Raw genomic sequence first — 17,271 nt, forward strand, 5'->3', positions numbered from 1 at the left:
TTGATCATTTTTATCTCCTGTGTTTATTGCTCCATGCTGCTGGACGTGACTTGCACTGAATAGTTGGACAGAGAGCAGCAGTTCAGGAAGCAGAACTCATATAACACGTCATGTGCCGTACCAGTAGTGTAACCTGCAAAAGTGATTTTATGAGTTGGCAGCTGATGACCTTGTGAATACTGTATTTACACTCTAATGCAGTCTGATGCAATCATTCTGAATAAAACCTTCTCTATAAAAGGCTGTTTTACAGATATGTTCATTCAACTTTATGTTCGTTTTGGAGGTTATTGTTTATGATTCTGTTTAATTGTATTAACTTATGAGAGATTATATTTAGTCTAACCTTATTGATAGAAATACTGTAGAAGAAGGAAGAATTATTGAAAGTATAAGGGCCTTTACACACAGGTGCATGATAAATAAACACCACAAATAATAAATATTAGCCTGCAAATATATATCCCTTCAAAACTATACATAAAGACAGTGATAAAAGGTTCAAATAGATTGGATATGTAGAGGACAAACTACTGGGATCATATTGGCGCAGAGCAGAGCCTGGCGGAGGGAACTTGCTTTATAGCCAAAGCTACTGTAAGATATTTTATAGTTTATTTTAAACTAAATGCTCTGAATGAATTTGAGTTCCCTCTGGTAAACGGTTCAACAGCTTATATGTCAGACAGGTCCCTGCACAAAAACATCAATATAAGGCGTTTGTACAGGCAGCAAAATACGACTCATATTTACATTTTAGACTGTCCTCCATGAAAACAAAAGTAAAATACTTTTTACGTGCTTACTACTTCCGTGGCTCATGTTTTTTTTTTAACGGAACTTACGTTTTTTCACATAACTTACGTTTTTTCACATAACTTAAGTTTTTTCACGTAAATTATGTTTTTAATGTAACTTCCGTGGCTCAGGTCACCCTCCTAACTACTTGACTTCTAGTATGTACGTACATTAATTTACTGTTTAAACTAAAGCGTTTCCAGTATATTTACTTATTTATACTACTTACAATACTTATATTTGCTTCTGTCTTTTATAACATACTGCCAGGAAGTTTTTGTACTAAACCTAGCTCAGTGGTTTTGTAGGTTGGAATTGTTGTTTTATATGTCTAAGGCTTTTATTGTGAAAGGTGAGTACAGAAGGAGTGGCTCCGCAATGCGCTGCCACTGTCAAGGTTGAAAGGAGTAATAAAGTTTGTTTGTTGTCTCGGTTTGGACTACAGAGCCAACATGTTGTTTCTTTATAATCCTCATGAAGGCACAACTCAAAACCAATTTTGTTGACTAATCCATTAGTTAATTTAATAGATAGATTCCTTTTTTCACAACGAATGATGCCAAACAACACTTTAAATCTTGTGTGCACCAGAGATGTGCACTTATGTTTCTTCGAAATATGTCATTGAGCATGAAAACCACATAAAATAATACTAATTATTTGAAGAATATAGTCTCCCTGTTTTGCAGTGCCACAACATGAGAAGGTCTGTAGAACTTGGGCTGTCACCGTTACGATGATGAAAACTTGTCTGTCCAGTTAAAATGTCACTGTCCTGGTGATGTATTAATATGCTCCCAGACATATTAATTCTGCCAGTGATTGAAAGCACACACTGGATCCACAGTGTGTATTTCTCTAAGCTGCAGGGTTCTGGGTTCATTTAATTGCAGGTCACTGTAATGTGCTGCATCGTATCTGAGTATCTGTCTGACTGCAGTGAAACATATATTACAACTGTGTCAGACCAACAGCTGGTAGCTGAAGATTAGTCATGTTAGTGCAAAAGAATAGCCTCGATGGCCCGATGTGCTGTGATTGTACAGTAGTAGAGGACAGTGCACCGTTTGCCCCAGATTCTCTGACAGCACTGGGAACCAGAGCAGAGAATTTTACCTATAATTATACATGCACTCATGGTGTGATGTTGCATGTTGTTAAATATAAGTCAGAGGCTACGTTTAAGTGATAGCTGATAACAAAGTACACCAACTGATTGGATGGATCATTCTGGTCTGGTCACAGTCAGGGTTGGGTTGATATAAAAAGTTTCAAACCAGTTATTAACTAGGGCCGGGACTTTAACGCGTTAATTAAGATTAATTAATTACACAAAAATTAACGCATTAAAGGTCTACCTACCTATAGGCTACCTGAATTTCTGAAATGTACTATATTTCTAAATATGCTATTGCTACACTTAATGGCAAAAATTGCACTGGTCTGTTGGACTTGAACAAAAATAAACAATATTTTTGTTGCTTAAGCTTATGTATTCAGTCATTATTCAATGGTGTACTAAAAATCCATGTGAAAAAAATTACTTCTCACTGTTCTCAGGTCAAATATTTATATGCGATTAAAATGCGATTAATTTCGATTAATTCATTACAAAGCCAAATTAATCAAATTAATTTGATTTTTTTTTTTAATCGAGTCCCGGCCCTAATATTAACCCAAGCATCGTTCGGGAAATATACTGAATTTACCACTAGGTGTCGCATTTGACACTGCAGTTGCTCCTGTGTGGAACAGAATGAGAGTGTAACGTCTCCAGTCCACTTGGTGGCAGTAATGCACCTCCCGGATGGTTTGCCAGTTGCCAATATCCAGCAGAAAAAGTAGAAGAGGGAGAGTCGTGCCTCTTGAACTGACCTGCCAGCTTGTTCTCTCACCATAAAACGTCGATAAAGATCGTGTGTACAGGCAGCAAAAAACAAGCTACGGATCTGTTTTTCCGCTGTAATTCGTCCGCCGGCATCTTGATGACGTAGTAGTAACTTACGTTTTTTACATAACTTGCAGCAGTCACATGACCCTTGTAACTACTTCACTTCTGTTTTTTTAGAAAACACCCTATTGTACTGTCAGCCACCAGCTGCGATACGTACATATGTGACGGAAAACGCAAGCTGTGATATGTACCTACGTGCCATGAATTTTTAGTCTGTACGGAGGTGTCAGATGAGGAGTCGGAGCCAGGAGTCGTAGATTGTGACGTGCCCCGACATTTCTTTCCTTGCTTTTGAACACAGACCGGTCCCCATAAGACCACTTAACTTTAGCTTGCACAGAAGTGGCACCCCAAATATTTCTGAAGTTTAAAACCTCACTGTCCTTCACTGACTTCCTCCATGTTTGTCATCACTGAGTTTCTGACTGCCTGCCGCCAGCACAGCACAGAATTGCTCTAGAATGACGTAAAAGTTGCAGAAAAATGCCTCATGAGTGTTCAGACTAAGATTGCATTGGAAAACATCAGATCTGTATCCGGTTGTAGAAATGAAAGTGTCCAAGGTCTGATTTGAAAAAAAAAATCTGATTCCATGTGATGTGTGCTGTTCAGATTTGGTCCACTTTCGCCTGCAGCCTTAGCTGTTACTTGGCTGGTACTTACTCTGCCGTGTCTCGTCTCTTCACCCAAAAACTGAATGTTCTAGTATATGTGCATCTTCCCCCCTCCCACCTCTACAGACCCCCCTAGATGCCGGGCTCTGCTCTGCAGCACATTGTACGCCGTTGTTAGACACTAGTGGCTCCATTTGTCTGTTTGTAAACAAACACAGTATTGTGTTTATCATATTGCCATGTTGCATCATGTCCAACGTCTCTCTAATTCTCGGCTAACCATGCATGTTAGACAGAGGGGATATAGTGAATGGATGCGTTCAGGTACATGAAAAAATGCTAAAATTGGTGGCCAGAGATATTTTGGCACCCATAGATAAACCAGGGCAGCACGCCAAAGCAAAGTCTATGTTTGGGAAACACTGTATACAAATCCAATTTAGCGCCCGGCGCCATTGGCACGGGTTGCTGATGTCAGCGACTTTTGCCACGACTTGTCATAAAAACAAATGTCCGGTCAGCCGGTTTAAAAAAAACAAAACAGAAATGAAGCCAACTCTAGTTTCAGGCACTTTTTCATTCAAAGTGTGACATTCACATCATATTTAGCCTCTTTCATAATTTAATTTCATTAATAATAATAATATCAGATGTCCACTATCCATCATTTTTGATTGAATCAACAAAAAGCAGTCACACAGAAAATGAGGTGCTGAAGCCTTTAATTGCCTCATGGCCGCACTGGACGATACACACACATGTCCAAATGATGCTTGGGTCCAAATCTTTCTCTCAAGCCATATATTAATGGTTTTAATATGATTAATATTGAAAACCAGATACATACATACAACAAATCCATGTTCGATTGGAAGGACTCGACGTGAAAGGCTTGCAGAGGACGAGTGTCTGCTCTGACCATGCTGGATTATAAAGCCATATGACCATGTCTATGATCCTTAAGCATTTCCTTTTTTGGCTCTGTGTAATCCGTATTAGCCCTGAATGGGCCCCGAATTCCCTCCGACCGGCAATATTTTCTGTATTTGATCTTCACATTAAATTGAGTGAATCCTTTCAAGAGATTTTCAGCGTAATAGAGAAGTGGCATTAGATGAACTTACAGGCGCTCGACACAGAGGCATGAACACATAATCCAATACAGTAACCCTGAAATAAGAGCTACCATCATGAACCTTGTAGTTTTGTGTGTCAGAGAGGCTGCATGTGTAGACTGCAGCATTGTAGTATTGCATTCAATTGTAAGGAGCGTGTGATTTTCCCCCCAAATGTACTGATGCAGACAAAACCTCAAGTGAGCTTCTCTCAAAGGACCCACTGTCACTGTTTCTGTGTCATTGCAAAATTTTGCATTCCCCCCTTTATGTCAAACAGCGGTTCACGTATGGAACCAGATGGATTTTTGTGCACAGACATTTCCAAATGCTTCATATCAAAGTAACACAGTCCTCTTGGGCCTCAGTAGAGGTGTGGTGCAGGTCCTTTCTGCTCAGAGGCCCTTTGAAGTTGTCTTCTGCATGATGGAGAACTGTGCATACCCAGCAAATTCATTGTGTGTCATTGATTGAGCGCTGCAGTGAATTAGGCTATTGCCTGCCCACTTCTGGAGGCCCTATAGAGAAATCGTGCTCTCACAGCGCAGCACTCAAGCTCTCAAAGGTAAGAGCTGAGCTCAGAGTATCTTACAGAGGGGTGACCACAACATTTAACCATATGAATTGGAGAAAAAAAATCTTTTACATAGGGAAGTCATTGCTGTTTACATTTGTAGTTATAGTAATAGAAAAAAATGGTATTACTATCTGTATTCTGCTTGTTTCTTCAATAGTGCTGCACCAAGTGAGTTAAAAAAAACTGCTTTAAAAGAAGGCAATGTTTACCACAGAACAATGTTATATATTACACATTTTGTTGATGATTGCAAGAAAAATTATTACTATAAATTGGATGAAGGAAGACCCCCCCATGATCACTCAGTGGTTACAGAAAGTAAAACATGCCTACATGATAGAATATATGACTGCCCAATTACAGCTAGAAGTACCTGTTTTTATGAGAAGGTGGGCCCCAGTTACAGACTATATTGCTTAAGACTCTTAAACACTATTATTATCTAAATTAGCCCTTTTTTATTTTGATATATTTATTTATTTTTATTATTATTATTATTATTTTTTGGAATACAGAACCAGATAAAATATGTGTAATGCCCTTTACAGTGCCATTTTTGTGACAGATGAGACCCAATCTCAAGATGTTTTGATTTGTTTTCCTTTGTGATGTTAATTGTCTGTAAATGTGCATAAAGGCAATAAAGTAAAAAAAAAAAGAAAAAAAAGAAGGCAACCATATAAATTGGACAGACATAAGACTGTAGACAAATTGGGTACATTTGATTGTTAATTTAAGGATAAAAAAATGTTTTCTGAGACAATTAGTTGCAAAATATAGCTGTTCTGAGAGCAGTTATTTGTTATAGAATATCTGGTGTTTGAAAGCTTTTTTGGGGCCAATTTAAAATAATGACATGTCACATTTATGCACAGCTAGACCTATGTTTTTATATTTTGTTGACTTGTGTACTTACATTATTCAAAACCCAGAGAAATCTATAATTTATGTTCACCTGTCAGCGGCGTCATATCCTCACTGCCTGCCAGAAGCTGTTATAAACGTTTTGAGCTGCATTTTTAAAATACACTTATTGGATCTTGTTCATTTTAAACTGTATATATTACCCAGATGGAGGATTAGGGGCCGGATATTAATAAAATGACTAACAGATCTTTTAATGGTGGACTGTAGTAAACTGAGGCATTTGTTTTCTTTGGATGCATATCTGATCTGCTGCTGTGACCCTTTTATCACCTCAGGGCCTGGATCCCCAGCAGAACGTGAGATAAAGGGGAGTACAGCTGTTAGCTTGTAGATAAGGAGAGATGGTTTGTGATAAAGGTCTAATAGATCAAACCCTCAATATATCCACAAATTAGCTCAGTGTGCTAGACCGTCACATTGTCCAGTTCAACACAATTTAGATGCTTCTTGCAGCTTAAGCTATTTATAATGTATGATGAAATCTCTTGCACCTTTTCCGTGTCATAGCTTGGCAAAATTTGATCTAATTTTGTGAAGTGTCGCTCAAGTGTACCGCTCAGCACAACATGTGAATACAGTAACGTGTAGCAGCATGTGTGTTATCTGCAGCTGAGGCAGATAAGTGCATCAATACTTCAGAGCCGTTATGCATTTGCAATGCAAGGAAATGAGCCTGAGTGCTTAACTAAAGGTACACTTTGTTTCTTTTTATTTTTCTCTCTCCCATCCCAAATCATTAATCATTTATATATGTCTGCTCTCTTTAATTAGCGCGGGTATCAATGAGAAGCATTGTTAGCTCTCGTCCACAGACCTGCTAATAGATCAGGTAGGATTTTAACAAACGCTAGCATTCCGCCTCCCCCCACAAGCACCGCAGCACTTTGCCAGACTACATGTCTATCATCAGTAGACTGCATCTTTTGAATATATGATTGCCAGGAAAAACAATGTTAAAGGGAATTTCCATTTAGTATGGGATAATTTTGTTCGATACATTAAGGACTTGTCACAGTAAGCATATGTTGTTGTCCTCGTTTTGGGTTGACTGCCTGGGGTGTTTTTTTGTTTTTTTTTCATTATTATTATTATTATTTTTTTTTTTTTTAATTTTCTGTATGTTTTTGGTGTCTGTCTCGGCTGTTTGTAAGTGTTTGTATTATATGTTGGAAATAAATAAAATAAATACTTTAATTATAAAAAGAGACGACATGTCTCAATGTAATTTTATTCTTCATGTTCACAAGCTACTACTACTACTCTTCAGATACTTGCAGTCATGGTTAATAAACTCCAACCTACATTCAATTGAATATAGCAAGATATTCAATGTTTAAACTGATAAACTTTAGTTTTTTGTAAATATATACGCTGAATGCTGTATTTGATGCATTTTGTTGTTAGGTTGTTGTAGGTTTCATCTTAGGGGCACTTTCAAAACCCAAAGTTTAGTCCGTTTCAATCGAACTCTGGTGTGGTTTAACCCTTGTTACGGTTCGTTTGGTCACTTGTGAACGCTCCAATCGTTCTGTGAGTGGACCAAAACAACTGGTCCGAGACCAGTTGTGAGAGGGGGTCTCGGTCCATTTCCAAACGAACCCGAGTGTGGTTCGATTGCACTGTCAACATAATCTGACCCAATGACAGGAAATGAGCCAAAACGCAGCAATTTGTGGGCTCCTAAACAAAACATCAGGTCCCATGATAGCATAAAGATGAATCTGTGCCTTTCAGTTTCACTCTGTAGGCTACCACGGAGCTAAAGCTAATTTCTCATTGCAGAATTATCAATCTATTCCTCAAAGTCCAGGCTCTCCTTCTCTGATTATACAGTTGTCTGATCGCAGCACGTTGGAAATAATGGATCAACACATATTGACGACACAGAGCCTCGACAGGAGCTCATTCTGAGCACTTCTTTCAAAATGTGTTTGGTAGGAACACCAGAGCAGGATTACAGCTAGAATAATCAAAGATTCACCCCCATGTTGCTTTGTTTATTTCCGTGTTTAGATTTTTCACCACCAACATTCCAACCAATGAGAAATAAAACTGCGAGTATCTCCGCATTCGTGCACACAACTCCGCAAATCTTTTTTTTTTTATTTGGTCCGCTTACATTTCTGCATTGTGAAAGCAAAGCAGACTAAATACAAAACAAACTAAACGTATCAATTTCACTCTTGACTCCATATTTATTATGGTTTTTAAACCATTATTTCCATTATAAAACCCCAAAAGGTCTCCCAGACATCCTGGTGGTTTCAGTGTTAAACAAGGCATACAGAGAGAAACCCATTGGGCCTTATATAGTCACCATTCTGGTTTGTAATCACTGGATGGAAAATGACAAAATACCTGCTTTGAGAAAGAGCCAAGCCATGATGTGACAGGGGACAGATGAAGGCAGCTATTACTAGTAACAGCAGTTGCTGGAGGGTAACATGCTTGAAGGACATATGACCTTTATGCTGTCACACCTCCTAACTGCTCCTGCAGAAAAACAGGGAAGCACTGAGAGGCAATACACTCCCCGTCTCCAGAGGATTCCTGCAGGACACCACAGAGAGGCATCGACACTTTTCAGCCTGTCATCCTTTGAATTGTCCCTCATCTTCATCTAACACCTGACAACTCAACCACACAGAATGACCTTCAGGCGCCACAACTCATCCTCGCGCCCCAACAGCTTTGGCAACCCGTGCAGCACTTGTAACTTTCTTGGTGTGCTCACGTAGTTGCCATTTCATACGGCAGAGTGAGAGAAAGAAGTATGCCCTCCCTCCCTCCATCCCCCACCCTCCCTCCTTTAATCAGAACAGTGTGTGCTGACGCCTTGAAAAAATGTCAGCCTACCTGCCATGCCGCTGTGTCAGCCCACACCACTCTCCTCCCTCCTTCCTCCTTCCTCTTTCTCGGAATTTACAGTTTTATAAGCCTCCTTAGCTGCACGAGAAGGGAGGAGATACATCATCCTTCTATCAACTTTCATTCAAGAGCCCCACTATGAAATTGATTGCACTTTAGAGGAGAATGTTGCAAGGTGCATGCAGGGATAATCTCATTGCACAGCTGTTCAGTCAACTTAAAAGGAATACAATGCAAGTAGAGGACGGAGCGTTCCAGTTTACCATGCAGTGTCTGAAAAGTGAAACAAAGTTACCATTTTTGTGCTCTGTTCCCCGTATCCGTATTTCCAGCCATCAAACTGATTTCCATAAAGATTAAACATGACTTCCTCTGCAAGTCAACAGCAAACCTGTTGGTTTCCTTGTAAATAATATGGGAGATTACCAAACATAAGCAACCGCAATTAAGCAAATGTGGGGCACCAAATTAACACTAATTAGAATAGACTTTGAATTCATCATGCCACTTAGCCAACAACATCAATGTAAACAAAGTCATTAGCATTCTTGTACAGAGGACACGAGGAAGTTGATTCACTTCGTTTGCACCTTGCGAAAACCTTGATTAATGCAATCAACCTACAGGAGTGGAGAGCCCCCAAGGTCACAGTCATGCATCTTTTGCCACAGGATTCATTAGCAAGGGCGATAAGCCGATCACAAAGAGGAAATGAAGACGGAAAATGATGCTCAATCAGTGGATGATTATAGAAATGCTGAAAACCATCAGTGACCTGTCCTGCCCTCTGACCTGCTGCTATTTCTGTCTTGGCCTCTGTGGTAATTATCATTGACCATTAATCATCACACAACCTGTCTGTATGTTTCTGAGGCAGCTTTTGACCCTCATTGACCATGTTTACGTGCACACTAATATTCCATGATGTAGCAGAATATGAGAGTATTATGAATTTGAAACTCAATTTGGGTTTTAACTGCATTTTGCTGTGGAAGAAATAGATCCCACTGCTCCTCTTGGAAAGACCCGGTCTGTGCAGCATTGGATTTGGCTTGTAGCTAGGCCTGCGATTAGTGATTGAGAGAAATTTCAGGTCAGTAACGGTGATCAGCTGTGAGCATATTTACTCGATCAAACATGTAGGTTTGTAAGTTGCCGGAGAAGTAAACAGTGGAGATAAATGCAGAGCTGAGGGCAGCAAAATAGGTGTCAGCCATGACTTGGAAAAATAAACCAGGGAGGAACAGGTGAATGTTGGGAAATAGCAAAGGAAATTACAATCTATCTGCCCCTGTATCGAGAGCAAACTAACATTCACAGCACAGCATTTCACACACAGGTATGGTGCATTCAATGGAGATCGAACGATATGAAAAAATATATAATTTTTTTTCCATATCGCCCAGCCCTACTTGTACCTGATCTGTTCAGGTTGGAGCCCCAGACTAATGGACTCTCCTAACCTTTACTTCTTGTGGCAAATGCCTAACTTTTTAGGGCAGTTTGATTTTATTTGTATCGATTAATCATTCTTTTCAAAATCCAAGGTGATGTCTTAAAATTATTATTTTTGTCAGGCCAAAATCCAAAGATATTCAGTTTAATATGGTGTAAAAAAGAGATCTTTATTTTTGAGGGACTGAAAATCATTTTCTGTTGGAGATTACTCTTCTTTCTATCAACAAATTAATACGTTGCAGCTCTACTAAAACTCTCAGTGGGAAACATAATAATATTGTACAGCTGCATGTCCAAAAGAAAAGCCCACAATTCTGTCCAGGAAGACTTGGATTAGATATCAACAGGTTTTTTTGTTTTTTTTATATGTCCAAATTTTACAACATTGACCTTTTCAAGGTGCTTGAAGGAATGAAAGAGGGAGGCTGTGTTTGCATGGTCCAACAGGTGGAAATAGTCCTATTCTGACACAAGGAAGCAAATGTAACCAACTGCTCCAGCCGTTCCACTTCCCAAATGATAAACAATCGGATATGCACGGCTACACGTAAGCATTAATATTAGCAATAACATCCTTTTTTATTGGCGCTGTTAACAGCTTCATAGCAACATTATCTTTTTTTAGAATGTGCAAAAATCAACTTTTTTATAGAGCTAGTCCCAGCTCAACCTTTTTTCCTTCGCCCCAGTGTTCCTTGGTTTCGAGTCCAATTTTTTCACGTTTAAGTTGAGACATTTTGAGCTTCATTTAAAGTTGTTTAGCTTACTATCAGTATGTCTCACCAAAATGCATCACTGATAAGCATTTTGAACATATTTACTTCCTCGTAAAACACTGTTTTTTTGTATATTATAAATCATGCAGTTATTATGTCCATGCTTATTAGCTTGCAGTCTTTTTTTTTCTACCTTTGTTGGATCCTTACTATGCTTCTTTGCATGTCGATCAGTGGAATAGCACGACCCAGGTGGCAGGAATGTTTGCTGTGTTGCCCGTGTGATAAAAAGCATTGCTCCAAAGCGCTACTAGTGGTCTGAAACTCCACAGGGTCTCTTTAATTTGCACCATCTGGAGGACATTCACATCTGTTTCCAGCCTTGCACATTTTCATTATTTCAGAATGCAGTCCTCAAACATATTTTAGAGAAGTGGACTTCAATTACCATATCTGCAGGGCAAATGAGGGCGGGGAAGTGAGCACAGCATTCCCCCGTGCCTAATTGCCACTCTTAATGTGCCCTTGAGAATGTCCCATCACCTCCAGCTGTGCACTGAAGCTGCTCACTGACCAACAAATCAGACTGTGATCGTGCTGGAGATCTTTCAGGTGTAAATCTGTGAAACCGAAGCAGTTTCTGAAAAAAAAAAAGCAAGGCTCTCAGTGAAATGAAATACATATCTGTTAAACAAAATGCTTTGATCAGGCCCAGTTTTGATCTGGAAGTTCCCTACCTTATACATATTTCTGTTCTTAAGTTCAGCTCTTCCTTTTCCTGTGATGTTAAAGTTGCGTGTATGCTCTTTGCTGTGTAATATGCATTCCTCGCACGTTTGCCCTGTGTGAGATTTAAGCACTTATGTAGATGATTGCACCTCTGCCATATCCTCTTGGATAAGACTATTGATTCAGACTGCTTTATTGAGTGAGCTGTTTGTATCATTTCAGATAAATCATGGATGCACACTCCGGAAGCACTGGCTAAGCATTACATCCCCTACAATGCCAAGGTATGTTCCACCAACATGAACACATGAATAAATAATCCAGATATCAATTTATGAAATTCACATCATTACGTCTCTGTATACGTAACTTTATACGTCTCCGATTTCCCAGAAACGATAATGCCAGCTAGGCGTAATAACAACAGCAGCAGACTATATCGTCTCTCTACAAATGTTGCTCCTGGCTTTGCGAGCCTACATAGCGTCCAAATACGACATGAACAACACATTTGTGCTGCTCCTTCTGATTTCTATGGACTGTGATTACGTTGTTATTAAAACCGAACGTTAGATGTTAATCAGGGTATCCGCAGGATCTTAAAAAGTCTCAAATTCAATATTTTAATTGAGGCCTTAAAATGTCTGAAATTCTGTTAAAAAAAATCTCATGAAATGTCTTAAATATGATTTTGAAAGGGCTTAAAAATGTATTAAAGTTACTTTGATCTAAGGAATATATAGGCTATTTTTTATTTTTTATGGTGATTTCCAAAGCGGTCATGTGACCTCTGACATCATGCTATTTCAGTGAAAATAGGCTCTCTGGGTTCCCACAAGTCTTTACATACATGGCTGCCTTCCGATTCAGAACTAAGATTTTTTTCTTATTTGACAAAATAATTCTTGATTGAATTTAATTTTGTGGACACAAAATGCCGTTAAACATCTAAATCTCAATATATTGTATTGCAATACTCAAATGCTTTAAATTGCAATAATATCATATCATGATCGTCACTCAAGTATCGGGATAAAATCGCATCGTGGATCACCGATACGCTGATTCACACCTCTGTCCACATTGAAATACAGCAGCAGAACAGAAAGCTTCCACCTTCCTATTTATTCGCTTGTTCTCTGTCAGAACAAGCAAACCCACGTCTCTCAGTCCAGGTGTCCCATGATGCATTTCTCCTGAGACGACCAGGCTTTTCACTGAGAGCAGCAGCTCAGTTTGTCTAGTTAGCATGGCACTTTACAACCCTTTACTCCCTTACATCATCTTTTCCATTTCCAAGTTTCCCCGTTTAAGAATGACTTGATAGTTTGGACATCTAATGTTAGATGATTGTATTTGGATTCTACACCACCTTAAGTAAAAACAGCTGTAATGTATATTCTAGTATTCAGCAGCTGTGTTCGTGTGTGCTGTGATGGCAGAAAGTTGTACTTGTCAAACTGAAAGAGTTTCTGTGTTTTTCCCTTCTTGAGCTGTTTATTTATTAATGAGTGTGTGAGCATGGTGTGTTTATGTAAAGTGACACAGACATCTGGTTAAAACCAGCCAAAACTGGTCTTAACATGAGAAGAATGGAAACAGCACACTGGAAACATGGCTTATAACAAAATACTTTTTAAAAAAGTATCTTTAAAACATCCAACTAACCCATCTTGAAGGAGGACTGTCTAACTCGGAGGGGAACTTCCCTGTCTGACGGGTTTTCCTGCTGCCGACAAAGAGCTTTTCTCCTCCGAGGCTCCGGATCTGTCAGCCTACATCCTGAGCTTCAGAAATCATATGATGGAACTCCAAAACTACCGTATCCCCCAAACTGCTGAAGCTCTCGTCCTGTATGCAGCGAGGAAGCAGGCGGAACTGGCAGAGGACACATCTCTAAAATCAAAGCTTATTGTCAGTTCCCTTACTGTCTGCATATTGTTGGCTCTCACTGATGAGTTGCCTGTCTGGCTGAATTTGCTGAGATCTGAGTACACCACTCATCACTGAAGGAATTGGAGGGAATGAGTCAGCCAAAGTGCTGAGACAGTGCTTGGCCTATTCTCCCCGCTTTAAAGCACTCAGAATGGTTGAAAATAAGCTCAGTTAGTAATTTACTGCACAATCTTTTTAGCTAGAGAGAAAGGAAGAAGGATCCTTCAAGAAAAGACAGAATTTTTAAATTATTTGATGCATTGATTCAATGGGGTCATAAAAATGTTCCTTGTCTTGAATCATTGTGATTTGATGGCACTTCTAAACTATCTGCAATATTTTCCTCTTCACTCGTTCCTGAAGGATTCCTTTTAAAGTATTATTTGTGACACGGTAGAAGGCAAGAAGCAGTAGATACTAATGCCAACACAAAGGTCACAGACAAGTAAAAGTGTCTGCACTTCTTTAGTTACTTTTAGTATTTTTAGACTAGTCTGATGTCTTTGTCTACTTCTAAGCAAACAAAATAAGAAAGTTTTATTCATATGAACAACATTAAAATCCTCAAATTGGGAAAGAAGAGTTACTGTGTGCTTTCAGGATCACAACTTATGATTATTTTCATTACTTTCATTAATATTTTCTGGTTTAATCAATCAATGTTTTACTCTAAAAACTTGTCAGCACTACTAGGCCTTTGACAAAGTTTTTTTTTTCAATAACCTTCTGAATATTGCCTATTGGTAGGAAGTAAGGAATTAAAAAAAAAAAAAAACTTCACTTATTTGATCCTCACATGAAAAAAGTTTGGATCTGATTGACATCTCCGCTTAAAGAAATGCCTGAACTCAAGATTTTTTGTAGATTTTTAAACGATTAATTGCATTGTTAAATTGTTCCAGCTATAATTGCTTAATTTCACAGGTCGGTAATTTCGTTAAAAACAAATCTTCTGTAGAAGGTTTCATGGGTCGTCTTATGTAATTTTGTACTAATTATTTAGGAAAATTAGAGCCGAAGTTCTCCTTCAATCAAATGTGAAGGTTTTTTAAAGATAATAGAAAACTCGCTGGGTTTTTGTCTCATAACTGTTTTGTAATCAGGGTTCCGAATCAGTTATGTAAAAACAGAATGTGTCGATATTTGTTATTCAGGGTCAGGAATAAAGGGATTAAAGGGATTTTAAAAAAGTATAGTATAATTAGTTTGAACATGAAATATATTGTCTTTGTGCAGCTTTCAAGTAAATGTAAGTCACAACAGATTAATAATTTTTCATACTATTTAATTCACATTTAAAAATGTAGAAATTTGACTATGTCATATCTTTTTCGCTGACTGACGAGGTCAGCCCTACACACGGGTGTGTATGTGACGGACTGACTGAGTGTGTGAGTGATTTGTTCAGGCGGCCTGAGGTGCTCCTCCACTGTCCCCTTTTACGTTCGCAGCTCATGCCTATTTCCCAACACATCATAAGATCATTGCTTTTACTTCATTCATTTCATTCCAAAGGTAATTCACAATGTGAACGGATATCTAGCAGTTTGTGGATGACACAATGGCGTTCATATACATGTTCATATACATGACATTAACTATTCCTGCAGACAGGTCTCCCCTCAAAAATGGCAATATAGGGCATTTGTACATGCAGCAAAATACGACTCAAATTTACGTTTTAGATCTCGTCCTGTGCCCGCGGAAAACAGGGTTAATGTCCTGTGGGAAAACAAAAGTAAATGACTTTTACCGTGGCTCACGGTTTGTGAATCAGGTTTTTTATAATAATAATGATCATAATAATAATAATACATTCAATTTTTATAGCGCTTTTAAAGGTACTCAAAGTCGCTTAACATAACAGGAATTTGACAGACACAAACACAAAATGCAGAAGAAAACAGAACTAAACAGCGATGAGAGATAAGAGTTCAAGTCTTGTAAGCTATTTTGAAAGGGTGGGTTTTGAGTTGATGTTTGAAGGCGTGGAGTGAGTCTGAATTGAGGATGTGAGTAGGGAGGGAGTTCCAGAGGGTTAAACTGTCTTATGTAACACCTAACCAGGAAGTTTTTTTGCCCTGGACCTAGTTCAGTGTTTTTGCAGAGTAAAAATTCACAGAAGCTGCAGCCTTTTTTACAACGTGAACCGTACATATATGTCTCATGACTTGTGTGCTATTTGTGTTACGTATTACGCCACAGAACGCTTAATCTGACAAACACTTATATGTGTCGTTAAAGGTGGTATTGACAAACGTTCTATTCTGTCATTAACCCTATAAAGCCTGAACCATGAAATAATTGCCAGAAAATTCAATTTTTGTAAAAACTGAGTGCTTATTAACCTGCTGACGAATTTTAAGAAATAAATAAATTGCATATATGAATTCTAATGTGTATCATATTTGATACATCAGGTCTTTTTGTGCAATTTGTTGCTCACAGTTTGTTTTTCTCAAACTAACAAAAACATATAAAACCTAACATTTTTAACCTATTAAGACTTTGACTTTTCCTTTTTCCTCAACCATGCAAAATACATATTTTTTCCATATAACACAACATCACACATCTGCTGATATGAAGTTTTTTAATGCAGCAATGACTGATCCACTCGTGGAACCTGCATATCATTTTTGCTACATCTGGTATTTTTGTGCAATTTGTTGCTCAGTTTGTTTATCTTCAACACATGTATACATCAGGTTTTTGATGATGTGGAGGTCTCAAAAATTACTGTATCTAATATGATACACTTGGCTTTATAGGGTTAAGGTTGGAGATCATGTTGATTCCTGTAACACAATGCCCACCACATAGAGAAATTACATTGACCAAATTTGCTTGGACATGAACTAGGTTTGACCTAGTCTTGTCTGGAATCAGGATTTTATATATTAAGACCCTCCAGCCTCTACAGACAGATCTGCAGTTTCATGTTATACCACATATTGATCCTATCATCATCAGCGACCAGGATTAGTCGGCCCAGATGCCATTTCCCTGGCATGAATTTAATTATCTTTATGTTCTTGTGAGATTACATCAGAGACTGACATCTGCTTTTATCGCCCATCTCATTAAATGCCCTGAGATAACTCCCATGCATTTTGCGGTTATAGAGCTGCTATCGGTGCTTTTTGAGTTCCTGCTGACCTCCGTGATCAACTTGTGTCATTGACCTCGCCACTACAGGGGAGAAAATGTTGAGAGGTTTCTCAGCTCATAACAATCATATCACATTCAGAAGCTATTTAAATTGCGCATGACACAGAACCTGCCCTTTCTAGAACTGTGTCAAAAAAATGAGAAAAGCTTTCCATCAAGAGGAGGGAGCTGTGCATAGACAATGAGCTGGAACTCTGAGTGCAGCTTCACTCCTCATTGTGTCGTCTCACTTAACTTTTCAGACCTGCCATGGGGATGAAATATCTGAGTGTGCATATTTAGTTAAATTTTTTTGCATTGTGAGGGTGCACAGTCCCCTTTAAGCTAATGTGTGAATCTTTGCTGCACGGGGAATAAGGGTCAGGGGTGGCTCGTCTTTCAGCTGCACGCACCACTTGATGGATGAGCC

At 38.7% G+C, this 17,271-nt stretch overlaps 1 protein-coding gene across 5 annotated transcripts in view; it reads left to right on the top strand.

Moving 5' to 3' along the window:
• Window positions 1-17,271, top strand: part of LOC131978986 (PTB domain-containing engulfment adapter protein 1) — a 118,415-nt gene that overhangs the window by 80,026 nt on the left and 21,118 nt on the right. For all 5 annotated transcript variants that reach the window (XM_059342842.1, XM_059342838.1, XM_059342839.1 and 2 more), the window contains one exon: window positions 11,979-12,040. In XM_059342842.1, coding sequence (XP_059198825.1) covers window positions 11,979-12,040 — 62 coding nt within the window. The remainder of the gene's footprint in view (window positions 1-11,978; window positions 12,041-17,271) is intronic.

This window comes from Centropristis striata, chromosome 10, assembly GCF_030273125.1.
Source record: "Centropristis striata isolate RG_2023a ecotype Rhode Island chromosome 10, C.striata_1.0, whole genome shotgun sequence".
NCBI classification, from domain to species: domain Eukaryota; kingdom Metazoa; phylum Chordata; class Actinopteri; order Perciformes; family Serranidae; genus Centropristis; species Centropristis striata.